Below are 27,784 nucleotides of genomic sequence, written 5' to 3'. Positions count from 1 at the left end.
GGACTTAAATTGTAAATAAAAAAATAAGTTCACTCTTGATATTGGGCTTGGATTAATTAATACATTTGTATAAATGAATGAATTTGGATTATTAGTATGGACAATCTCTATTATTAATTTTAATATCTTTATATTATTTCTTTAATTGATAATAAATAATATTTAAAAAATAATTTTTCGATACATGAATGTTTTTTTTTAAATAGAACATAATTATTTCTTATATTCCATTTTGATAAAAAATGTTGCAATTTCTAATAGTTTAGCAGTCAGATAAATTGATAGTACCTTTTTTTAGATTTTTATAATTATTTTAAAATTTATATTAAAATCAAACCATAATAATAATTATATTCTAATTTTTCTTTTAAAAAAGAGTTCATATATCAAATAATTAATTTCTAAATATTATTTATTATCAATAAAAGAAATAATTTAAAAATATTAAAAAAATGATAGAGATTTCCTTACTATTAATCTAAACTCCTTCATTCACACAAATGTATTAAATTAATCTAAGCCCAAGGTCAAGAATGAATCTATTTTTTATTTACAATTTAAGTCTTAATTATAATTTAGAGTGCTAGTACAACAAAATATTAAAGTTCACGGTGAAATTGATGTAAAAATCAAATTGGAGTGAAATTTGCAACAAAAGATCAAAGTTCAGGATGAAACTGACATAAAAGTTAAAATTAGAGTGAAATTGCAATAAAACTTAAAGTAGAGAGCGAAATAATATATTAAGCTTATAAAAATCGTTGTTATTTCATCAAAGTTAATCGGAATCTATAAAAAAAAAAATCTGACCTATTCCATAAAACTCAATAGTTCTTTTAAAATCTAATACAATTCTAATCCAACACCCTTTAATTACCTAACTTTTATATTTTCAGTAAATAAATTATATTAATACATTAGTTCTCATTTTTATTTTTTATTCTAAAAATATCTATTCTTTTAAGTTTGAAATTATTATATTAATACATTAGTTCTCATTTTTATTTTATTTTATAAAAATATCTATTCCTTTCAAGTTTGAAATTATACGCACCGCTAGTAATGTGCGGAATAATGAAGATTCAGCGTTGACGTGCTGAACTGTCATTCGGTCTGGTTTCGAGATCAGCAATTCCGAACCGGAAATAATCCGGATCCACTTCGGTTTGATTTTGGTCCGAATTGCCTGGCCATGCCTAAACGGTGTCGCCACTGGGTTTCAGCAACAAAATAAAACACGCGCGTCTTCCAATTGGCTTATTAGAGTTCAATTGGTAATTTGGAAACACAACTAAACACCCAAACACTCCATTTCTCAAATTTCTTCGAGTAAATCAACTATTCCAATTCAAATTACACTATCAAATCAACATCAATTCAAGAGTCTGGCTCGCAATTTCTCCAATTTCAGGTGCAATTTGTATAGGTTTTTCTTTGAAGTGTTTGGTTTTCATTTTTTCCATTATTTTTAAAATTTCACTGATGGTGTTTTGCTTCTTTATTCCCTGGCAGAGGCTGGATAAGTTAACAATTACGCCATGCATATAAAGCAGGTGAAGTTTTTGTTCCTTGTATTCTTTCTTTCTTTGGGTATATTTTTTGTTTGACAAGCTAACTTCTGTGTTTTGCTATACAGGTTGTTATTGAAGGTTTTAAGAGTTACAGAGAACAAATTGCTACTGAACCTTTCAGTCCAAAAGTTAACTGTGTTGGTATGCTTATTTTTTCTTCCAAGTCTACTTGGTTAATTTGTGTATTTTTATTCGTTTTGAATCACTTGGATTGAAAATGAGGAATTCAGATTTTTGTATTACATTAGTTAATCTGATACCTTTTCTCAAAATATGACCTTGTTTAAATTGCTGCATTATCATTTTTTATCTGATCCAGACATGGTTTATTTCAAGCTAGTTATAAGCTTAGACTTGTAGGTATTAGAAACAAATGTCCAGAAAATTTAAATCTTACAAAGGCCTGGTTTGGTATACGTCCCCTAAAGACCAATACTACATTGGATTGCAATAAGTTTGAATGCTTCTTCTTCTGTTTTTTTTTTTTTTTTTTTTTTTGGCAGAGAATACTACTAAATTCTGAGATATACATCACAATCAATTGAGTCATTTTCGTCGGAACCAAGATCTCTCTATTGTTTGACTTTGATATTAGATTCACACTCTTAATTAATGTCGAATATCCTGGTTATATCATGTATTCTTTTTTTATCTCTTTCGAATTTCAACTTTTAACAATGCATTTGTCTATGGAGTGGGTAGCTATAAGATTGGATGTTTTATCCTTACCTCTTCTAAATTTTGTATCTAATCCAAATGGCTTCTGTAGTTGGTGCCAATGGGTCTGGCAAGACAAACTTTTTCCACGGTGAGTGCATGTCTGTTTTGCAGTTTTTTTTTTTTTTTTTTTTAAATTTTTTTTTTGGCTAATAGGTTCTTTCTGGAAAATTTGTTGTATTTGTTTTGCAGCCATTCGTTTTGTACTGAGTGACCTCTTTCAAAATCTGCGCAGTGAAGATAGGCATGCACTACTCCATGTACGTATTACCGTATATTTCTCCATTTTCAAGCTATCAGATAATTTGTTTGTTTCAATAATCCTCTCACTTAATTTTTTTTCCTGACATTTCATTATTGAACAGGAAGGTGCAGGGCACCAAGTTTTATCTGCTTTTGTGGAGATTGTGTTTGATAATTCTGACAATCGCATTCCGGTAATATTCTAGCCCATCATTTAGGGGTGGGGTGGTGATGAGATGGTGGTTTAGATCTTGTCGTTTTGGTGGTGGCAAGTCCTTGGGCAAGAGTTAATTTAGAAGGCAGCTATGTAGTTTAATTGCTAATCCAGCTGAAATGAGCCAAACTGGCTTCTCTTAGTGTAGATATTATTACAGTATTTTGTTCCTATCCTTGCACCTGTTAACTTTTTTGGTTTAGAAAAGGAGGAAATAGTGGAACTACTTAACAATTGCAGCTACATAGCTTTATTTTGATTGGAATTTTTAATTCATTCATCCTTTTACAATACCAAAATTAGGAGTTGGTCAATTTTCTTCTTAGTTCTTGGTGGGACCTTTTACCCTTTCTTGGACAATCTAATCTTTTCTTTGTGTTGCTGTCCTCTGTTGCTTTATAGACAGGTGTCCCTCAAGTCAAGCATCCTCTTAAAACCTTTTGTTAAAAGGTCTTTATTTATTTATGCCAGTATGGTTAATCTGGTCTATTAGAACTGACAAAAACCTAATCTGCTCACTTTACATAGGCACTTGAAATGGCAAGTTAATTATTACTGTCAGTTGCAATCTATCAGTTGGAATTATGTGAAAATAGATATTTGTTCTGCCATATTATTTTTTATTTTTCTTTTCCCAAAAGAAAAATTTAGACATGGGTGCATTTTCATTTTTCTATTTCTTGTTTATTCACATTTTTATGCATGCTTTTGCCACTCAACAGGTTGATAAAGAGGAAGTGCGCCTGCGCAGGACAATTGGCTTGAAAAAGGATGAGTATTTTTTGGATGGGAAGCACATTACGTAAACATCTTCTTTTTGGAAAAGAATTGTTCTTCACAATCGTATTTGCTACTATCTCTTAATGGTGTAGATGATATATTTGCAGGAAAACAGAAGTCCTGAATCTTCTAGAAAGTGCTGGGTTCTCCCGCTCCAATCCATATTATGTCGTGCAGCAAGGAAAGGTATGGCTTGAATTTAGATAGTTGTAGTGAATAAATTTATTTATTAGTGCTCTTTTCCCCAGTTTTTACTATTTTTTTTCACTTTTCTATTATGTCCAATAGATAGCATCATTGACATTGATGAAAGACTCCGAGCGCCTGGATTTGCTGAAGGAAATTGGTGGCACTCGAGTGTATGAGGAGAGACGTCGTGAAAGTTTGAAAATTATGCAAGAAACAGGCAAGTTATAGTTAATTTACTGCTTTTGCATCATCTTGCCTTTTTGTTTTATTTATACTTTTTCCTGGTAACCAGGAAACAAGAGAAAGCAAATAATTCAAGTTGTTCAGTACTTGGATGAGAGACTGAAGGAATTGGATGATGAGAAGGAGGAGCTCAGGAAATATCAACAGCTTGACAAACAGCGCAAATCTCTAGAATATACAATTTATGATAAGGAACTCCATGATGCTCGGCAGAAGTTGGGGGAGGTCAGTAATTGTTATATGCTTAAAGATACATAAGCTTCTTAATTTATGCCTCCTTTTTTTTTTTTTTTTGGTTTATTTGGCTCTGGTTGGGGTTCAAACTTGCAATCCAAAGCGGGTCAATGGTCTTAATTTTTGCTTTTGTGAATCTTAAGATTGTGGTGTCATTTTGCTTTGTGATTCTTAAGAATGGGTAATTATTTTTCACTGAAGATAATTTATTATGCAGCATAGAATCAATGAATAATTAACAGACGAATAAATTTGCTTAAACTGATTATTTTGGAAGTAATATCTCTTGCTCCTTTTTGTTTGGGAAGAAGACTTGTATCGTCTATAATCAATGCATGGTGTAAATGTACTTAGATCAAAATTTTTCCTGACTGGGCAGGTATATACTTAGGAGCTAGTGTGAGGAAAAGTCGGATGATTAGATGATACCGTTGATGTGACATGAACTGAGAAGATTGCGCCAATCTGTATAGGAAATCCATATGTTTGCAAAATTAGATTACTCCTGTAAATGTTTATATAGCACAGGAATAACTGTAACTCAAAATAAGAAATATAATTAAATCTCAGTTGTGAATTCACAGCTGTATATCATATTTTACCATTGTACTAATCAAAATCATTTTCTGTTTGGGTATTATGTGTATAATACTATCATTTTGGTACCATTTATATTTTCTTTTGAGCCATAATCAGAGTTTCGTATTGGCTTGGGCATGTTTCTACTACGATATTGCCATTCTCTGTATCCAGGATCAAAACTTCATTGAGTTATTTTTCTTTTTTTGTATGGAGCAAAGTTAGCAATTAAAAGTATTTATTTCTCCCCTGGTTCAGGTAGAAGATGCTCGAAACAAAGTTTCAGAAACCTCAGCTAAGATGTATAACAGTGTATTGGATGCCCATGAAAAGTCCAAGGATTTGGACAAAATGCTTAAAGATCTTACAAAAGAGCTTCAAGGGTTGAACAAAAAGAAAGAGGTAGAGGAGAAGCGACTAACTGAAGCGATAAAGAACCAGACAAAGCTCGAGCTTGATGTAAAAGACTTGGACGAGAGGATTTCTGCAAATACCCAAGCCAAAGTATTATTCTAATGATTCTGAAATTATAGATTAGTATTTTAGGATGAAGAATGCTGTGTTTATTTGATGCACTCGTATAATTTCAGGATGAGGCAGTGAAGCAGCTTAGTATCCTCCAGAAAGAAATACAAGAGTCAGTGGAGGAGCATGAGAAGATTAGCCCTTTGTATGAGAGTCAAGTTATGAAGGAAAAAGAGATTACTAAAGGGTATGTCATATAAGATTACATGTACTTGCGGCACAATGCACTTGGACTGGAGCCATTCTTTCTTTCAATGAATGGTGCTTAGAGCACAAGTAAAAAGTACCAACCAATAGCTCCATGATTCTATTATATTAAAGAAGTTTTGATGCCATTTTAGTAGATGATTACCAACAACCCTAAAAACCATTTGTGTGCTTTGATTTGGAGATGTAGACCCACACTCTCCTATTCTTGTGGGACAGCATTTTAACAGCTCTGGTTATTTTGGCTAGATTTTGTAATCTTTTAAATAAATTCTTATCTAAATCTGATCCATAATTTTATGTTTCCTGAGTCTTTAATCGCTCTCCTAGTTTTTTTATTTTTTTTCCTGGGAATTTCTTGTTGTCAACATGTCAAGCAAGCTGAAAGCATTTTTGGTTCCTTTTAAAGTCAATATAAATTCCATTTTCTTTCTAATTGTGAATATTTGTTATGTTTTTGTGATAGCAATGACATTTATTTATTCTTTCAGTTGAAGAAGAATACCTACTATTTGTATGATTTTTCTTTTTCGTGATCTGGTTTGGTGATTTGCAGAATAATGGAGCGTGAAAAGCAGCTTAGCATTCTTTATCAAAAACAGGGCCGTGCCACCCAATTCTCCAGCAAAGCTGCTCGTGACAAATGGCTTAGGAAGGAAATTGATGATCTTGAGCGTGTTCTTTCTTCAAATTTGGCTCAGGTAATCGTTTGCATTTCTTTCTTCTGAGACTCAACTTATTAAAGCCTTAAAGGTGTTTGTCCTGGTGTTGTCTAAATGACTTTCTCAAACAGCATCATAGGACTTATTATTTGTTTGCTTAACTAGTTATATTCTGAGAAAAGAACCACTTGGCGTCTCTCTATCAGATAATCCATAATCAGAATCTGTCTTTCTTGAGTACATGCATGCATATGTACAAACAAATTGAAGAAAAGGAAGGTGGCATGTCATCATGCACAGTTCTCATGAGCATTTGCTGCTTAGCATATTGAGATTGGGTGTATTTGGAATATATCACATCTGGAAGAGGTCTTTGTTTTGGCATGGAAGCTCCTGTCCCTCAATCTGAAGTCCAACTATGTGTGCAATATTCGTGAAACGTGCTGACATTGCTTGTTTCATTTAATGCCTTTTCTTACGAAAGGGCTCTGCTTCTCCTCAACAATCTTTTTGTCCTAATCCAATTTCTGATTATCTGTGGGCCTCAAACCGTGGGTCTGTAAAGTAATAGACATACTCCATTAAGTTGAGTGCAGGGATACCTTACAAATTGTTATACTTTTTGTTTAAAAAAAAAAAAGAAGCAAAGAATGAACATGTTAAATAATTTTATTGAATTCACACTACGTTACTTCAAAGCAAACAACCAAGCGTTTAAATAGGCATTCTTCATTTGGCTGTTACCGTTAATTTTATTAATGAACTAATGCCTTATAAATTCTTCACCGTTTTGAGTATTGATTAATTAAACTAATTGAAAAATCACATATTAAATAAATAAATGTCTAATCTCAACCTTTGAATTGCTATCTAAAACTTTGTTTTGAAGTGACTGAGGTTTTCAGTTGCTTATTTATCTATCAGAGCTAGCGAATTTATTGGTTTTTTAGTCTATGATGTTAAGCTTATTGTGTGTTGCTGCAAATAACCTCTGCGTAATAATGCTGGTTCCTTTGTTTTTTATGCTTGCGCGTACTGTAGGAGCAAAAACTGCAGGATGAAATTGACAGACTTAATGCAGACCTGGAAGAGCGGGATGTCCTCATTGAGGATCGCAGAGCTGAAATTGCAAGAACAGAATCTAATATTTCAAAGTACCGAGAAGGTTCTGTTAGTCATAAAGTGCTCAGAGACAAGCTGCAGGATGAGCGGAAGTATAAACTTTTGCCGTAGTTATTCTTATTTTTGGCCTGGTTTATGGAAATCATCCTAATAGGATAATTTATTTATTTATTTTTACCACAGGGCATTGTGGGCAAAAGAAAGTGCACTTACCACTGAAATTGATAAGTTAAGAGCAGAAGTAGAGAAGGCAGAGAAGAACCTTGATCATGCAACCCCTGGTGTAAGTTTCTTTTTCTTTTTAACTATATTCCTTATATATTATTATTTTATGTTGAAAAGGTACTACCTGTAGTCATGGTTACACTATTTTTGGTGCTTTTGCAGTACACCGGGCCTGTTTATTTATTACTGCTAAGAATTTTTTTGACTGTTTTAAAGCCTCACATAGGACGGGTTATTGTGGTTTGGGTTAACTTAAAAGCTAGAGATAAGATGCACAATTAGGCTTTACAAAAAGTGGGATTATGAGCAAAAAACCAAAGAAGAAAAGGGATAATGTTATTTTTGGTGTCTGTACTCGTCTTTTTTTTTTTTTTTTCTATTTTGGCGTCTGAACGGAAAATTGTGACAACTGAGTGTCTAAACTTGCATTTTTTTTCAATTTGGTGTCTCCTAATGATATGGACAACCGGGATGTCTAATGGGACTAAGTGGGACCTACATATGCTTACGTGTTCGCTTATGAGGCCTGACATTCAATCCACGTAGGCTGTCCAATGTGGCAATCATGCTGAATTACCCATTTAACCCTATTTAAATTTGTAATGCTTCATCTTATGAAACAAAACAATCAACATAAGAAGCAAGTGCATTCAGATCAAGAAAATAAAATAAAAAGGTCTCAATCAATTGAAAAAATTAATATACTCGTTAAGTAAAAACAAAATCATCCAAAAAATAAATACAAAATCAAACTTCCTTTATAAAGGGACAACAAAATTAGATTCGAAATCACATGAAAATGCCTCTCAAACAATCGACAATCTCCTAATTGTCAAAATCTAAATCAGTTCTAAATAGCCAAAAATATTTTCAGAATTTATTTTCTAAAAGCAAGTTTAGTTAAAATAACGTATTCACAGTTCATTATCTCCACATTCGCAGCAACCAAACATGCTTTAATAATTAAAAAGCAAAAACCAAAAACTGCAAAGGTAAAACATGATTTTCTTAGCAACCAAACAAACAAAATCTCACCTCTGCATAAGGTAAAAAACCGTGGAAACGCAGAGTTTGATTTGAATGAGAATTCAACTTGCGAGACAGGTAAAATGCGAAACAGAGAACAACAAAAACAGAGAAACTAAAATAAAATTCAAAAACAATGAAAACTCCAATAGAAATTTTGCACTGCTGCTGAATCAGACTTATCCATCAAGGGATTCGTGGAATTTCTATGGATTGTGTTGGGGGAAATCTACCAAAGGTAGGCAAATAGATAGACTCCTTTCTCGCCGTTACGAGATTCTGAAATAAAAGACCCACCTGATATTTCAAGAAATCCAAATCCAAAAGATCAAAGAGAAGTTGAAACGAGTTACAGCCATGGCAAGGGAGAAGAATCACCTTTCCAATGCTCAGGGATGACTGGACTACGAGAGAGAGACAAAGAAGAAGGTCTTGTTCGTCTATTCCCTTTCCTATCAATCTAATTGATTCTGTTCATAGAATTTTTGCCCTAGATTTGAGAAGAAAGAGGTTTAAGCTGTTGAGTTAAATGCCTCTTTCGATCGTGAGTAGTAACTTAGCTTAGGGTTTCTTTGTTTAATGAGGTTACAATAGTAAATTTACTCCATATGCCATGTTGGACTGCTTGGATGGATTGATATTTAGGCCATGTAAGCGGACACCTAAGTAAAAGTGGGTCCACTTAGTCCTATTGTATATTTAGGCTGTTCACTTCATCAGAAGACACCAAATTGAAAAAAATTACAAGTTCAGGCACTTAATTGATATCATTTTCCGTTCAAATATCAAAATAGAAAAAATCATAAGTTTAGGCACCAAATATAATACTATCCCAGAAAAAAATGGGTTTTAGGGGACTGTTTAGTAGTGTAATTCACTTGGAAAAAATATTTTTTTCATCTTTTTTCATCAATAGGGATACATATATATACATATACAGGATACTATAAACCTATTAGGAATCTAACTCTTAACAGAACTCTATTTACAACTAGTCCTTAACACTCCCCCTCAAGTTGGAGCATTGATGTTAATCATGCCCAACTTGTTACAAAGATAGTTAACCCGAGGTCCATTTAGAGCTTTTGTAAAGATATTTCCTAACTGTTCACTTGTTTTAACGTGCCCTATAGACATAACACCCTGTTGTATCTTTTCACGAATGAAATGACAATCAATTTCGATATGTTTTGTTCGTTCATGGAATACTGGATTTGATGCAATGTGAAGAGCAGCTTGAATATCACACCATAACTTTGCAGGCAAGGACGACTTGAAGCCAATTTCCTCTAACAACTGACGAATCCAAATTATTTCACAAGCAGATTGTGCCATAGCTTGATATTTTAATTCAGCACTCGATCGTGAGACTACATTTTGTTTCTTGCTCCTCCACGATATCAAGTTTCCACCCATAAAGACAATATCCTGAAGTTGATCTTCTATCTACCTTTCAACCTGCCCAATCTGCATCTGAAAAACACTCAATGTCCAAATGCCCATGATTACTGTAAAGGAGGCCACGACCTATATTACCTTTCAAGTACCACAAAATCTGTCCTAAAGTTTCCCAATGGATAACAATAAGAGAAGACAAACTGGCTTAAGACGCTCACAGAGTAAGCAATATCTGGACTTGTTACCGTAAGATAATTCAGTTTGCCCACCAATCTTCTATACATCTCAGGATCATCAAATAGCACAGCATCAATTGAAAGTTGCAAATTAGGAGTCATTGGAGCACTGCATGGCTTGGCACCCAATTTTCCAGTTTCCTTTAGTAAGTTGAGGACATACTTCCTTTGAGGTAAGAAGATGCCTCGTTTATACCTAGACACTTCAATACCTAAAACATACTTTAACAATCCTAAGTCTTTTGTCTGGAACTGAGTCTGGAGGAATGACTTGAGTGATGTAATGTCTGCTGAATCACTCCCTGTAATAACAATGTCATCAACATAAACCACAAGTAGAATCAAACCAATCTTAGTACTTCTGAAAAATACAGAATGATCAAAAGTACTCTTTTGCATGCGAAAATTGGTGTACCACATTGCAAAATCTACCAAACCAAGCTCGAGGACTCTGTTTTAGGCCATAAAGAGATTTTTGAAATTTACACACTTTACCCAACTCCCCTTGAGCAACAAAGCCTGATGGTTGCTCCATGTAAACTTCCTCTTGAAGATCCCTATGAAGAAAGGCATTCTTAACATCCAGTTGATGTAAAAGTCAGTCAAAAGCAGCTGCTAAAGAAATAAACAAACGAACAAAAGAGAATTTGGCTATAGGAGAAAAAGTATCGGAGTAATCAAGGCCATAAATATGAGAATAGCCCTTAGCAACTAATCGAGCCTTCAGACAAGCAACTGATCCATTAGGATTCATTTTAACTGTGAAAACCCATTTACAACCAATAGCTTTCTTAGCTGCCGAGAGAGGCACAAGATCCCAAGTACCATTAGTATTTAAGGCAGCCATCTCCTCTTTCGTTGCTGTACACCAACCAGGATGGGACAAAGCTTGGACAACAGTTTTAGGGGTGGAGATAGAGTCTAGGTTACTTACAAAACAACGAGATAAAGGAGAAAGATGATCATAACTAACAAAAGAGGAAATAGGATAGGTGCACTTGCGTTTACCTTTTCGAAGAGCAATGGGTAGGTCAAGGTTTGACTGAGGAGTGGATCGCACAGGCTCAGGTTGAGTGGAGGGAACCAGATCTTTTGTTGAAGCTATAGGTGGGGGAAGTGAGTCAAGAGTTTCTGGTCTCTTGGAATAAACCTGTTCAAAACGAGGGCGGGCAGATGCTAGTGCAGGAGGGGGAATAGGAGGAGCAGACGCTGTAGCAAGAGCAGGAGCAGGTGCAAATTCAGGAACAGGAGCAGGAGCAGGAGAGCTAGGAAATTGCTTGATAGCGTAGATTAAAAGCTCATCATCCTCCCCCTCACTCTTATATATAGGAGAAGGAAAAAAATGGAGTAGTCTCAAAAAATGTGACATCTACAAAAATAAGATAACGGTCAAGATCGGGAGAGAAATAACGATACGCCTTTGATGCCGAGAATACCCAAGGAAAACACAACTAAGGGATTTTGGATCTAATTTGGAAACCTGTGGACGAACATCACGAACAAAACAAGTACAACCAAAACTACGAGGTTCAATAGGGAATAGAAGTTTAGAAGGAAACAAGACACTATAAGGAATTGCACCATTAAGCACAGAAGAGGGCATGCGATTAATCAAAAAACATGCAGTAGGGACAACATCCGCCCAAAAATGTTTAGGGACCTTCATTTGAAATAGAAGTGCCTAGCAATTTCGAGAAGATGTCGATTTTTTTTTTTCTGCAACCCCCTTTTGAGGAGTATCAACACAAGATGTTTGATGAAGAATACCATTCTGTGACATATAAGATTGGAAGGAACTAGATAGATATTTTTTAGTATTATCACTTTGCAATATGCGAACAGAAGTATTAAATTGAGTTTTAATCTCAGCACAAAAGGAACAGAAAATAGAGAATATCTCAGAACGAGTTTTCATTAAAAATAACCGAGTAACACGAGAATAATCATCCACAAAAGTTACGAAATACCGAAAGCTTGTTTTAGAATAACATGACATGGACCCCAAACATCAGAATGAACTAACTCAAAAGGGGATGAAACCCGTTTATTGAATCGAGGAAGTAAAGGTAAACGATGATGTTTGGCAAATTGACAAGATTCACATTCTAAAATCGATAAAGACTGAAACTGTGGACACAACTTCTTTGAAGTAGTCAATGAAGGATGACCCAAACGACAATGAACCTCAAGAGGAGAGAGAGCACCAACACAAGCCAGAGATGACGAAACTTGTTCATCGAGAAGATAAAGGCCACCAGACTCACATCCTCTACCAATAATCCGCTTCGTCAAAAGATCATGAAACACACAATAGGTAGGATAAAATTTAACACAACAATTCAGTAGACGAGTAATTTTGCTAACAGATAATAGATTGAACGAAAAACTAGGCAAACAAAAAATAGAAGACAACGGAAGAGATGGGATAGGATTGGCGGTGCTAATACACTTGACAGAAGATGTGGACCCATTAGTTAGAGTAACATGGCGATTAAATTGTTCAGGTTCTTTTACTGACGATAAGAGACTAGGGTTACCTGTTATATGATCTGTGCAACCAGAATCAATGACCCATTCTGATGAGGTAGACATAAGACATGTAGTAGGAGTACCTGAATTGGCAACAACAACAATTGAGGAATCAGTAGACTTAGAAGAACAGTATCTAGAGAGCTCAGCATGCTCCGCAGTAGAGATTTTTACAGTGTTCTCAGAAGAAGTAATTGCAGAATCTTGAGTGGCCATATTTGCCCTTGGCGGCTTATTTATCAGTTTCTTACAATACCGTTTAGTGTGACCTGGTTCATGGCAATAATGGCAGATAAGAATGCTCGCCTCCCGATTAATTGCTCCATTACTACGGTTATTTCCTCCTCTTCCTCTGTTTCCTGGTTGCCTAGCAATCTGATTACGACTCACAAGGGCACTATTTTCATAAGGGGAAGGGGTATGAGAACCTTCAGTACGTAGTAATCTAGCGAAAGTCTCCTGAAGAGAGGTAACGTCACTGCCTGAAAGAACTTGTGATTTGGCAGTTTCAAAAACCGGAGCAAGACTTGCAAGAAAACTCATTACAACCATCTGTTCTCGCTGAGCCTGTTGAACCTTAACATTGGGGCTAAAAGGCAATAAAACATTAAGTTCCTCTTAAATCTTCTTAAATTCCATGAAATAAGCGGTAAGGGGCTTATCTTGCTGGTCAGCCCGATAAAATCCTTTGCAGACCTCATATATGTGAGACAGATTACCTTTTCCTGAGTACAAAAATTCAAGATATTCCATTAATTCTTTAACAAACTCACAATGATTAATTAACCCAACGACTTCACTGTCAATAGAATTTCAAATAAATAGAAATACCTTAGCATCTTCCCTTAGCCAACTTTGTCTAGTGTCACCGGTTGGTGGATCATCAATTAGATGATCATCTTTTTCAACACTCTTCAAATAAATTCTAATTGTCTTACTCCAATCTAAATAATTAGTTCCTTTCAGTTTATGTTCTATGATTTTATTCATTGCTGGGATCAATTCAGTAATAGTAGCTTTAGAATCTGTAGGTTCAGTACCCATTAATAAAAACTAAACACCCTAACAACAACCAAATAATAGCACGAATCCAACAAAACAGTCGCAACACCAAAAGCAACCGAAAGCCGCAAACAGTAGTAGCAAAAAACAAAGATAGCGCCTACCAGGTGTTGTCGGAGCCGAAAAACTACTCATTGGAAAAGACTCCTGACGCTGAGTCGATCTTGGAGGATCAAATCCGGTCGCCGGAAACTGTCGGACGCGCCTCCACTCGTCGGCGGGTGAGACAACGTCAGATTCTTCTAACGGCGCGTGAGGCTCACTTGCCAGTCTTCAAGCCACCGGATTTGGTGGAGATGCCGATCGGAGGTCACTCTCCTTTCCTAGGGTGGCGGTGAGACAGATGCACAAGCCTAGGTGGGAGACCTAGATTGACTGTCACGAAACAGTGACGAAATAGTGTCGAATTAGTGACTTCTTGCTGGAAGCGTGGACGCAGAAGGGAAAAAAAAAAAAAAAAAAAGCTAACGAGCCAAAGGCTCTGATACCATGTAATTCATTGTGGAAAAAAATATTTTTTTCATCTATTTTCATCAATAGGGACACATATATATACATATACAGGATACTATAAACCTATTAGGAATCTAAGTCCTAATAGAACTCTATTTACAACTAGTCCTTAACAAGTAGAATTAGAATAGAGGACAGATTAGGGGACTAGGTTTTAAGGTTGGCTGTAGGGTTTATTTGGAGGCTTAGATAGTTGGATCTGTAGTTAGCAATTGGGGTACCAAACTGATGTAGGAATGCTTGGGGGTTGATATGAACAAGTTATTTTCGTTTTATTAAATAGTAAGAATTTGCAAATATGTTGGGGAATCATTTGGGTTTTTAGGGGAATAGGTAAAAGAAGCAAAGAGAACACAGAAGGAGGGGGGTGTGGGAGCTATTTATGGAGTAATTAAAGGGTTTAGGCGTTACACTTAAACTTCCTCAGGAATCACATGTAAGGTCCCAAGGCATCTCACCTAGGGCTGAATTGCATCTCACAACTTGAAGAAGCATAATGGCCAAAAAAAGCTGAATTGCATCTCACAACTTGAAGAAGCATAATGGCCAAAAAATGCTGAATTAAAGCATCATAGTTATTGACTTCAGGTAACACTAATACTTTACAAAAATGATTTGAAAACAACTCTTAAGCCTTAAAGAAAAGGACTGCAAAACTAGTCTACATTCTATGAGGATCTGGACTACCAAAATAAACTAAGAGAAATAACATTATCCAACCCACAAGGACCCAAAATTAAGACTTAAAATAAATTCAAGGACTCGTGAAGAAATAGATAGGGACAGATTTTACCAAGCATTGAAATTACAAAAGTGCCTCCGATTTTGAAATACTGGATCAGCAACTTATTTATTTAAATATCAAAAACAAAACTCTAAAAGAACTAGTTCCCTAATAAACCCTAGATTAAATCTAGATCACTCTTAAGATTTTTGCTTCTTTGTATTTATATCTTCTTGAATTCCTATTCTCCATTAAACCCAACACAAATAGAACAAGTTTAGTTGTCATGTCTGCATTACTTCATTTGTAGGTAACCTTGGGTTTGCAAGTGGCTTGTAGATTGGCAACATCCTAACCAAGTCTGAAACTAAATGTTACCTACTCACCTTTTGTAAATCATGTTGTCCAGCTGAGTTAGATCTACATTGCTAATGGAAATTGATTGCTAGAAGATTTAGGACTCATAATTGACTGGTCTCTAAACTTTAATGGCTGGCTGCAAAAAAGTTCCTTTAGCAGAATTTAGGTTTTGGATTGATTTAGTTCTCATTATACTTTCTCAGCCCCTTTTTTATTTGTTGCTTCTTTCTTGTCCCATTATCAGGATGTAAGGAGAGGGCTCAATTCTATTCGTCGGATCTGTAGAGACTACAAAATAAATGGTGTATTTGGCCCAATTATTGAGTTGATTGACTGTGATGAAAAATTTTTCACTGCTGTTGAAGTTACTGCAGGAAACAGGTAGCTAAAAAATTATTTTCTTCTACTATTCTCATTTGTCTCAGAGCTCCGTATCATTTATCTGCATCACCTGCAGTCTAGACATCATGACGATTTGTTGGTTTTGAGCAGCTTATTTCATGTGGTGGTTGAGAATGACGAAATATCGACCCAGATAATTAGACACCTTAATTCGTCAAAAGGTGGACGCGTTACATTTATACCACTGAACAGGGTTAAGGCTCCACATGTAAATTATCCTCAGAGTTCTGATGTGATACCTTTGCTAAAGAAATTGAAGTTCTCTCCCAATTTTACCCCTGCATTTGCCCAGGTTATACTTCTTTGCTCCTGTCCTCATTGATAAAATGTTGGATTCATTTCAGGAAATATTGATAGAAGTTCTGTTTACAGTTTCTTGGCATATAGATAACTAGCAAATTAATAGTTTTGCAGCTGATTTTCTTCTAGGAGATTATTTGCCAAATATTATTTCACTATTTGCTGATCTTAACTGAAATCTCAGTTCAATCATCTTTATGGCTTGAGAGGCTTGTAGTGGTTGTCTTTGGTTTTTAAAGAGGGTTAATGAGGAAAAGTTTTTGAATTGATAATGTGTCAACTAAAGGATTTTTAGCAATAAATACACTTGATAATTATGTGCACTTGTGGTGTTTTGCTGCTTTGCTACTTTGCAGGTTTGTGGTTGCATATTAGAAGTCATCTTGTCACTCATGAAAATGAATTCACAAATATGATATAAATGCATATGTAAAATGAGATTGGCATGTTATAACTATTTAATAGGGACGTTTGAATTCCTAACTAATTCAGGGTGTATTTCCTTTCGCTACTAATTCTTCTTCCAGGTATTTGCTAGGACAGTGATTTGCCGAGATTTGGATGTTGCCACTAGGGTTGCTCGGACTGATGGTCTGGACTGCATAACTCTAGAAGGTTTGTACCTCCTGTTGTAATTTTGCATTATGACCTTGCAGTCTGTGATCAGGTGTGGTGCCTTAACAAGTCAGTATTTATCAGGTGATCAAGTAAGCAAGAAAGGTGGCATGACAGGGGGATTTTATGACCATCGACGTTCAAAATTGAAGTTCATGAATATAATTATGCAGAATATGAAATCTATAAACATGAAGGAAGAAGAATTGGAAAAAGTTAGATCTTTGCTACAAGATATCCTTTTTTCTTTTGGTTTTCTGTTGAATAGGCTGGATAAAGCTCTTGTATTGTCCTTTCACTGGCATTTCTTTTTTCTTTTCTTCCGATGGCTGCTACATGCCCATGGACTTGCAACTATGTCCTGATTGTTCGCATTTAGTTTTAATTAATTCTGGTATATCATCCAAGTCAATGACAAATGTTAATTGCTAAATTTGCAGCAGTTGCAAATATGAAAAGCTTGAGGTACTGGAATTGCACAAATCATTTTATGCTTATGTGACATGTTTCATGCATGGATATATTCGCTTTTCCTTTTTTGGGTTTCTGTACATGTTATTTTCAGATTTTTAGAATCTATTTACCATTTATACTTTTTTTTATCTTAGCTTTATTTACATTGAGTATTGACTACGGCTATGCTCTTGTATGCTTAAATCACAGTAACACCCCCTCTGTTTCAAAAATTTGAAGAGTGCATTTAGCAATGCAATTTCTTATTTTTGATAGAAAAATTAACTATTGGTGCCTTCTTCATTGGTGTCTGGGCAATAGCTTTCTGTTTTGTTGCAGTTATATCTTACTCCGAGATTTGGGTACTATTGAATTCTCTGCAGGTTGGTTTCTATATATTTTTTGAAAATTGAGGTTCATTTTTGTAATTAAAGAATACCTCAGGCTACTTATCGTTTCAAAAAAGGGTAAAAAAGGTTAAGAGTCTTAGCTATTAGTTATAATATCTAAATCTTGAGGGTTAATTTCTGAGCTGGTACTGTGCTGTCAGAGGATAAAAATAATTCCTCAAATGTTCCCATCTTGCTTCTGAAAGGTTTTTGAAGCTTCAATTAGGAGTTCAATTCAGATGGCTTTTTATTTTTTGTTTTTATCACCTTCATGGGGATGAATTCTGTTGCTTATTTTACTTTGCTAAAATCCGCTACTGGAATCCAGTAATAAATGCTTCTAGGCGCTGGAGTCGCAGTCTATATTTGTTACAGTGAAGACTCTAGTAGCATGGAGCTGGACAGGGTTCCCTTTAACCTTTGTCATGGAACTTGACATTTCTTACTCGTCCATTAAAAAGTCTCTGATGCTTTTGTGAGGACTAGAATTGGGAGAAAAGTCTTGGAAAATAAAGTTATGGTTCATTCAGAATCAGTCTTTTTGTACTAAATCTTCATTTAACTGCTTCTGCCTGAGTTTCTTTTTTGAAGGAACATAATTCCTGTAATCATTAAATCATTTCTCTCTAACTTCTCTGAAGTTTTTCCCTAGACCGTCCTAATCCTGAAATGTAGGTAAACAAAATAAGCTTGTTGAATGGTTGAATAGCCATTTCAGTACTTCTAGTTCCTGATGCTATTTCCATGAATATACCTGTGCTTTGCTTTTGCTTAACTATGTGTACATATAGATCAGAAAATTACGGAATGTGTAACTGAGCAGCAGAAAGATGATGCTCAAAGGGCTCATGACAAGTCAGTGTTGGACCAGCTGAAGCAGGATATTGCTAATGCTAATAAGCAGAAACAATTTATTTTAAAAGCTCTTGAAAATAAGGTACTTTCAGACCTAAAATTACTATTGCCTTGTCAAGGGCAGTACTCCTTTCACTTGTCATTATATTTAGTTGTTTTATTGTTTATTATATGTAGGAAAAGTCACTTGCTGATGTCCGAACTCAAATAGATCAGCTTAAAGGCAGTATGGCCATAAAGCAGGCTGAGATGGGCACGGAGCTCATTGATCACTTAACACCCGAAGAAAAAGATCTTCTATCGCGACTGAACCCTGAAATAGCAGATCTTAAAGAGAAGCTTATTGTCTGTAGAACAGATCGCATTGAGGTCGGAAAACTTGACCTTATTTAGTTTTTTATCATGGGCATTTTATTTTATGCATCTATATTCTCATAGAAGGTACATTTCCAATTCATAGACTGAAACAAGGAAAGCAGAACTAGAGACTAATCTTACAACTAATCTGAAAAGGCGAAAGCAAGAGTTGGAAGCTATAATATCATCTGCAGAGACTGACATATTGCACAGTGAAGCTGAATCGAAGAAGCAGGAATTGGCAGATGCTAAATCATTGGTTGAAGCTATAATGCAGGACCTCAAAAGTGAGCTTCACATTATCTCTTAAAATAAGGCCTATTTGCTGATTTTTTTTTTTTTTCACCCCTCTCTCTTTCTCAGGCGTTTCTGACAGTATAGATGAAGTAACCAAGCAACTCCAAAAAATCAAAGATGAAAAGTCAAATTTAAATGTAAATGTTTCTTATAATTTGTCTCTTGATTTTTATTAGTTTTTGCTGTAGCTAAGGCAGTAACCTTTTTCTTTCTCTTTTTTCAAGTCTTTGGAAGACAAGTATGAGAAAACACTTCAGGAGGAAGCCAAAGAATTAGAGCAGTTATTGAGTAAAAGGAATGTTCTTCAAGCCAAGCAAGAGGAGTACTCTAACAAGATTAGGGAATTGGGGCCCCTGTCATCGGATGCTTTCGAAACGTACCATCCCATCTGAACTTTTGTGCTTTCTCCTTTTTTTGATTTATTTAGATCAGTCTGAAACATCTATAGTGTGGCAACTTGGATATGTACTATTTTTGTTATATTCTATAATATATTGCACTCCTTGAGTTTTGATTGATTTAATTGTTCCTATTCCACTGTCAATATGTGTTGATATATGGAGTGTGTTGCTGTGCTTATAGTTTTCCTTGTACAGAACTTCGTCATGTTTGCATATTGTGCCAATTTATTCAAGGCAATTAATATGCTCTCTCGACTATGGAAATAATAGGTATAAGCGGAAGAACATCAAAGAGTTGCATAAAATGCTTCACCGGTGCAATGAGCAATTGCAACAATTCAGCCATGTCAACAAGAAGGCATTAGATCAGTATGTCAACTTCACAGAGCAGCGAGAAGAACTCCAGAAAAGGCAAGCTGAACTTGATGCAGGTGATGAGGTATTACTGTTCTACTTCTATTGCTTCGATCTTTTATGTTGCCTTTTCTGTTTGAGACATTTACTTACTGTTTCAGTTGTCTTTTCCTTAATGCATCATTGCAGAAAATCAGAGAACTTATATCTGTTCTGGATCAGCGGAAGGATGAATCTATAGAACGTACTTTTAAAGGAGTCGCTCGACACTTTCGAGAAGTATTCTCTGAACTTGTGCAAGGTGGCCATGGTCATCTAGTTATGATGAAGAAAAAGGTTTGCTGATTGTGCTCAAAGTTATATTTGTTTTTGCAATTCTAACTACTGCTTCATTTTGTCTTTGCAATTTTGCTGGCTAATCTGAAATTGCATGGCATTTCATTGAAGTTTAGGCAGTATAATGTTTTTGGCTTATAACTTTTGATGATTGTTTCACCTTTTTACAATGGCATTGCTTATCTTGAAAATCATATCTACTTTATTTGTTGTAAAGAACGTGCATTTCATGCATATCAGTGTATCATTGGGTTTTGCTGGAACTGCAATTCTTTTATAATTTTATTTATACACAAGAACCCTGGTTGAGATGTTTTATTTGTCCGATGTATTATTTTGGAATTAAATCTCAGATGTTCTGTAGTCTGATGCATTAAGTAGTTAAAGTTATCTAAGCACATTGTGCTTTACATACACAATGCATAGATTACCTGCTTTTGCAATTTGAGATATTTTTTGTTGGTCACCAGTACCGTTTTGGTTTATGAAACTTTCTGACACAGGACAGCTTGGGAAAACTTGTCCTTCTAGGAGATCAGGTCTATGGTTTGGAAATCAAGAATTAGGGTTTGAAAATTGATATGGAAGCTCTGGTTTTATTTAGTTTTATAAAGGAAAGTCAAGCAAATGAAATAACTGCTTCTTTCCAATAAGATCTAGGACGAATTCTTATCAACAAAGCATGATCTGTTGGAAATTTTGTTGACTGAAAACTTCATTATAAAACATTACCAAGATGGGTATTTGTCGATCCTAACTAATCCTACATCTCTACTAAAAAGGGTTTAAAAGTTCTCCGATCCTAAGGATTTAGATTGCCAAAAATAATTAAATGGAATACTATTATCCTAACAAACAAGGACTCTGAAATAAGAATTGAAATAATTATAAATATGCCTCAAACGACAGGGACATATTTCCAGAAATCAGAAATTACAAAAGTGCCCCTTAGACTTAAAATAATGGACCAGCTTCTGATTTCTTTAAGTAGACATAAAAGTAAGAATCTAGGAGGACTAGAAACATATTATAATATCTGAAATAAATTCTAGGTAGAATTTGAACTATAATTCAAAATTTCTTAAATCATTGGATTGTCTACATCACTTTCTCTGCTACATTAACTAATGTGTCTATCTGTTTTATTTCTCTTTTACTGTTTGTATACAAGAAAAATTGTAATTTTCGCTAATTGTACTCATTTTCTTTTATTTCCACGTCCACGTCATTGCAAGCTATTGTGGCCTCAATAAACTTAAACTTTTCTTTGTACCTCAGAAAATTTCTCTTTTATTATTGTTCCTCAATTTCATAAATATATTCTTCTTCTTTTAGACAAATAGTTCAGAAAAAATATTTGAATCTCCAATTATACCTGTACGGCTAATTTATTTTCTTTCTGAAGAAGATCTGTTTTTATGGAATGCCAATAAAATCATTTTATATTTTCTGTGCTGCTGTGTTGACTTTTAACGTAACACAAGTATTTATATTGTTTAATGAAATGCTTTGGCCTTTTGTCTGACAGGAAACCATAGATTTTGCTACTGTTCAGCAAGTTTTTCATAATTATATTGGGGCTAATAAATACAGTGATGAATGGAAGAGAAAACAAGAAACGTTTTTGCGCCATTCTAGCATGTAACATATTTTATGAGGGTTAGATTCTCATCTAATTTTGAAAAGTTGTCATTTTCACATTTTGCTTAGGGGAGGACAATTTTGCCTTACCATACCTGAACCATGATGATATCTAATTTTCAATACATTGACTTAACAGACTATACTAACTTTTTCTGGATCAAACAAACTTCTTAGACAAGCTGACCAATGAATCTCTTTCTGATTAAGAATACAATGGAGCAATAGGCTATAATGTGGGACTCAATATAATTATACCAATTCTCATAGCACAACTCTAGGAGGCCTTATTCCCAATCTAGTTAGATTTGCTCAGATCGATCTTTCTCCTGTATTTTTCAGTACGTTTAAGGCTATTTCTGGCACCAACAGTAAATCTATTTGGATAGCAAATGATTTTCAAAATTCCCCTTCAATTTTTATTTTTTTTATTTTTTATTTTTTATTTTTTATTTTTTTACAAAATGTATTTCAAAATTTTTTCCTACTTATACTTTGCTTTGGGTTGATATTGATTTGATTAGAGTAGATATTTGAAATAAATGATTTATATAGCCGACCCCAACTAGTTTGGGTTGTTGTGATCTCCTACAACCCTCCTTCGTTTGGGCTTGGGATGGGCTGCATGTGACCCAAATGATATTATAGTTATTCCTGAGCAGTTAATAAAAATATGAAGGGGGAATGACTGATGATGCTTTAAGGTGCAGCAGCATTTGATATAAATTTTCTCCCTTAATAGTACCTGTTTGTTTGCTTATTGGTCTTTTATTAGTTTCTTCAGAAAGGGTGCCCTTATGAGGTTTGACACTTAAGAGGACTTAAATATCAATATTGCTTCAAGGATGGGTCCACTTGAAATAATTTTGATTCATCTGTTACCTCAGTTTCTTAGGGAAGTATGGACTTCTTGCTGTTAAGTTATTCCAACCAATTTTCTTCTTGGCACTCCCCTTTTTCCCCTGTGTGAAATAAGAAAAGTGACCTTCGGATGTGCAAATTCTTCCTATTATTTCTTTGCTAGTTGATTTACTTTTACTCCTCTCTCGTGCAGCTTTACTGTGTTCTTTATGAGTCATTGTCATAAACATCCCCTCAAAAAAAAAAAAAAAAAAAGTCATAAAAATTTCTTATCCTTGCTATTTGTTTGAAGACTATTCAATGATTCCCACTTGATGTCCATGGTTAATTGGCATTAATTTTCTTAGCTTTTCACCCTTGGAGAAAATTGGTTAGTGCATTTGAAATGAAAATGTATTTATTACTTACAAGATGAAAAATGGAAACAATTTTATGGGTTCAGCTGCATTTCTACAGGATGGTGATCAAGGCGATGATGACTATGATGATGATGGCCCTCGTGAAGCAGATTTGGAGGGGAGGGTTGAGAAATACATTGGCGTGAAAGTAAAGGCATGTGTTTTTTTTTTTTTTTTTCTTTTCTTTTTTTGGTTTACTACTAATTATTGTCAAGGATTTATTTTCTCTTGGAAAACAAAAATAAAGGTAAGGTGATTATATGCAGGCATCTCATTTGCTAATTTGTGTACTTTTTTTTAGACATGGGTAATGTTGAAGTATGGGGGTATCCCACATCCACATTGTATAAACATAAATAGAGTAAATGACATATAATAAAAATGACTTAGGCCATTTTATGTTAAAGGTAAATCCAACTCATTATAAGCCTAAATATCAAATACATTGTTAATTGAATTTGATAAGTTGCTCCTAGGACCCAAATTCTTAACATGCCGAACCTGCATGTGGGTCATACCTTGATGGACCTGTGCTGGCCCATCATATGCTTGTCAAGTGGCCTAATTGCCACTTGAGGGGAGTATTGAAGTATGGGGGTAATCTCACATCCACATTGTATAAACATAAACTGACTAAATAACATGTAATGAGGAGGGTGAGCTAACCAAAATGGCTTAGGCCATTTTGTATTAAAGGTAAGTCCAACTCATTATAAGCCCAAATATTAAATACATTGTTAATTGAAGTTGATTAATTGTTCGTGAATTGTGACATCTTTAGTACTTCAGCACATATATATGTTATAATTTTTATGTTCTGCGCTTAAAATTGTTGTTTGCTGTATAGGTTTCATTTACAGGGCAAGGGGAGACACAATCTATGAAGCAATTGTCTGGGGGTCAGAAAACTGTTGTTGCCCTCACATTGATCTTTGCCATACAGCGATGTGATCCTGCTCCTTTTTATCTTTTTGATGAGATAGATGCAGCCCTAGACCCTCAATACAGAACTGCTGTTGGAAGTATCCAATTTTTTATGTTTTTCGATATGCAACTTTGATATTCTTTGGTTTATTAATCAGCTCTCTATTTTGGGAATGTGTTGATGGTGAGAAGAGAGTTGATCTTCATCCCCATCAGTTTATACCCATTGGCAAAAAACTTTGGTACATCTACATGCATACTTTGCTAGAGAGATGGCAAAATGTCCTGAACTTGCGGAGACCCGATAAAACCTGGCCTGAATGGAGCGGATTTTTTCTACGTTGTTGTGGGTCGGGTTCCAGAGTAAACTGATAATTACGCTGTGAGGGACAGGCAGGGTTAGTATTTAGGCTCCACGCCCTTATATATATATATTGCGGTGGGGCAGGGACAATGATGGGTTTATGAGTAGCGGGTTGGCGATGGGTCAGGTTTGGCATGGCCTGCCCCAACCTGCTCCTGTTGGCTACTGCCATTCTGATAGTTTGCTGATGTGTGTGTCTTTAAATATTTCTGCCTTTATGAAATCAGTTTATCTGCAGTTGCATAAATGAATGCTCATAATGTCGGTTTTTCCATGAATAATCAGCTAGTACTACAGCTAATATAGCATTATATAGAGTATTGCTAGAAAGTATTTGGAACTTTTGGGGCTTGTTTGGTATAAAATGAATTTCATAAAATCTTATGGAATTCATTTGCAAATCATGTTTTCCTGTTTGCAATAAATCAAAAATTCGTTTAGAATTTCATGATTTTAATTTATGGAATTGGCTTTGCTTGAACCAGATTCTGCAAAAGAAATCGATAGAATTCGCAAATGAATTATAAAGTTAAAAAGAGCTACTAGAACTAATGAATTCTATGTTTAACCTAGTAAAGATAATATTTAAAACGAACTCTATTGTTAATCTAAATATGGAAATTCATGTACAACAAGTGAATTTTTTTAATGAAATTCATTTGCAAAATGAAATAAATTCTAGATGGGTCTATTTCAAACGATGTATTAAGTGATAGCCAGTGTAAGCCAAATGGAATCTCTTGAGGAATATTTAGTAAAGGTGATATGTTGTATATATGTTTATGATTGTTAGTTCTTGATATTTGTTCTTAATAATCAGCATGGCTTTTTAGGTGGTCGGGAATTGTGCCTCAAGTAATCATGATGTTGCTTGGATGATAAAAATTTTTGTTTCAGCTAACTTTTCTTTTTTGGAAATGGAGCAAAGTGCTATTTCATATTTATTCACACTGTTTCTTTTCTATTCCTTTGCAATGTACCTTCTGCATGGAATGAGATTGTGCTCAGAATATCTGAGCTGGTGTTTACAGCTTTTCAACTGTAAATGTGTAAACCCTTTTTCAATTATTACCAAGATGTTCTATGGGGTAAACATGTTAAGTTCCTTTGAATTCTGTGAAAATCATTCTGCAACAGTTATTTCTTTTGTGCTTTGTTTCCTTGAGTATGCTGAATATTAATGTTCTCAAAAAAAATAAAAGAAAATAAAATAAAAAAGAAAGAAAAAGAACTGAACAACTTATCTATATGGAGGGTTGTTTATCATGTAGGGGAAACCCGTCCAATTTTGTGCTGAATTTGGTTGTTTGACTATCGTTGGTGGTGTTTGGTGTTTTTTGTGTTTCCTATCTCTTTCTATGTTCATGTGAATTATCCAATGGTTGGGAGATCCTTGATTACTTGGTAGATATGATTCGTCGCCTGGCTGATATGGCAAATACACAATTTATAACAACAACATTCCGACCTGAGCTTGTGAAAGTGGCTGACAAGATATATGGGGTTACACATAAAAACAGGGTGAGCCGTGTCAATGTTGTCTCCAAGGAAGATGCGTTAGATTTTATCGAGCACGATCAGTCTCACAATGCAGATTAAGGTAAGAACCTTACTGAAACTATCATTTTCTCCTTTTGATGCATTTAAACTGAACGAGCTAAATAGGCCTCGACATATTTGCTAAATTTCATTCTTGAACTTCATTGAAGTTGATTTCTACTGTGAACTATGACTGAATGCCTAATTCACCTTTTTGGTTGGTGCAGCTCAAGTCCCAACTCCCATGTAGGATTAGTGAAGTGATCTACACTAGGGTGTGCTGTTATTCTTTAGCATTTAACATGTAGAGTATGATGTTTCAGTAGTAAAAAGCTTTTCCTTCATGTAGATATGTAGATGTAGTTTCATATGTTTTGTGAACTAGGCGTTAAACAATCTAACGCTGATTTGTGATTTACACTAATTTCTGATTGATTTTTTTACATGTCATTTTCATGTTAGCATGTGTGGAAGTTTGATGGCAAGTTTGGTATTGTATTAACTAATCAAGGTAATTATGGAAATTGGTTATTTTACTTGATGTTGATTCTGTAGTTTGTTCTTGAAACTCCTGCAGTTTGATTGCATATTTTTGTGGGCCCACCTCCTTTATTTTTTGCCTGGATGAATTCTTCATCCTGAACTTATTTTTGTGCAAAAAGTCCGATCGGTTGATTGCACGATGAATGATGTTCTTGATTCACGCTGTAGCATAAGTTTTGCCGTGTGTAACTAAAGAGCTTTAGTGTACTGCCCAGAATTGCACGTTGCTTTGATAAATTTGACTATGTGCTCGTTTTAAGGATCCTCCATATGTTCTTGAGGAAGTGGTTGAATCAAAATCATGGCATTGCAGCTTTTGTTTAATAACTTAGTTACTGATAAATAACCTTCATGATATTTATAATTGTATAGTTTTAAAATTAGTTTCTTTTCACAATAAAATCATATCACTTTTCATTTCTGTGAGTTGATGTTCGAGATATGTATCGCCTTTCGATTCTGTTACATATAAAATATAATTTGTGAAAAAAACCATTATGAATTTAGAACTCCCGCATTTGTCATCCCATTATAAAAGAAGTCAGTGCTTTTATTGTTTTTTTTTTATTTCTCAATATTAGAGAGTGGGATTTGTTGTTGCAGTAATGGGTTTTCAATGTGAGAAGTACAGTTGTACCCTTTTTAAGTACTTTTGCTCAATGACTGGGTTTTCAATGGGATTTAAGTATTTGTATTTGTATTTGAAATTTACAAGTTCAAAGTTATATTATAAATTTTAAAAGGAAATAGATTCATTTTGACCCTCAACTTCGCAAAAAGTTGAAAAATACCCATTTCTTAAAACTTTTTGGTCGAAAAGACCCCGTAACTTGATAAAAATTGTTCGAAAAATCCATATATTTAGCGTAACCGTTTAAATATCTCTTAACTTTATATCTTGTACAATTGTATTTTCAATTTAACTTAACTCCTCGAATTTGTCAAAATTGTGCCCTAATTTTAAATTGGTCAAAATCTGTGTAGAAAATATATATTTGCGTAAAGGCGAGCTTCACCCGATTCCATCTCAAATCCCTTAATCTTTGCATTTCTCTCTTCAAATTCACTTGGATTTTTTTTCTTTGAATTCGATGGATTAATCCATAATATAATAATGGAGAAAATTGTTATGGTGATATTTTATTATTTAAAATAAGAAGATAATAATTGAAAACATTAAATCAAGAAAACTATAATTAATTTGGTATCCATATTTAAATAATTTTTATTGTCTATAAATAGAATTAATTTTGGTATCCATATAATATTTATTTTTTTTTACTAATTTATAATCATAGAAAAAATTAGTTTAAAACAAAGTAATGCTGTGATTAATAAATTCTAATAATGATTATTGAGTTTAAATGTAAAATAATTTTCAAATCCATTGGAAGTC

The 27,784-nt window shown here is 34.5% G+C and overlaps 1 protein-coding gene across 1 annotated transcript; it reads left to right on the top strand.

Annotated features, from left to right (window-relative positions):
• Nucleotides 1-1,253: 1,253 nt before the first annotated feature.
• Nucleotides 1,254-26,386, top strand: TTN7 (Structural maintenance of chromosomes (SMC) family protein). The gene is made up of 30 exons (XM_089724729.1): nt 1,254-1,411; nt 1,513-1,553; nt 1,637-1,712; nt 2,341-2,379; nt 2,481-2,548; nt 2,654-2,725; nt 3,468-3,547; nt 3,633-3,711; nt 3,814-3,931; nt 4,007-4,182; nt 5,029-5,274; nt 5,361-5,482; nt 6,059-6,203; nt 7,206-7,378; nt 7,470-7,569; nt 15,604-15,740; nt 15,852-16,053; nt 16,589-16,676; nt 16,761-16,914; nt 18,308-18,455; nt 18,551-18,742; nt 18,834-19,017; nt 19,094-19,164; nt 19,252-19,403; nt 19,699-19,867; nt 19,972-20,118; nt 23,077-23,172; nt 23,866-24,040; nt 25,715-25,906; nt 26,073-26,386. Exons 2-29 carry the CDS (start codon nt 1,539-1,541, stop codon nt 25,903-25,905), a joined length of 3,615 nt encoding a protein of 1,204 aa, XP_089580855.1. The 5' UTR covers nt 1,254-1,411; nt 1,513-1,538; the 3' UTR covers nt 25,906; nt 26,073-26,386.
• Nucleotides 26,387-27,784: the final 1,398 nt, after the last annotated feature.

Source organism: Jatropha curcas, chromosome 8 (assembly GCF_041381405.1).
Source record: "Jatropha curcas cultivar XTBG-Jc1 chromosome 8, XTBG_Jcur_1.0, whole genome shotgun sequence".
NCBI classification, from domain to species: domain Eukaryota; kingdom Viridiplantae; phylum Streptophyta; class Magnoliopsida; order Malpighiales; family Euphorbiaceae; genus Jatropha; species Jatropha curcas.
Note: the sequence above shows the minus strand (reverse complement) of the source record. Positions and strands in the feature narration are given on the sequence as shown.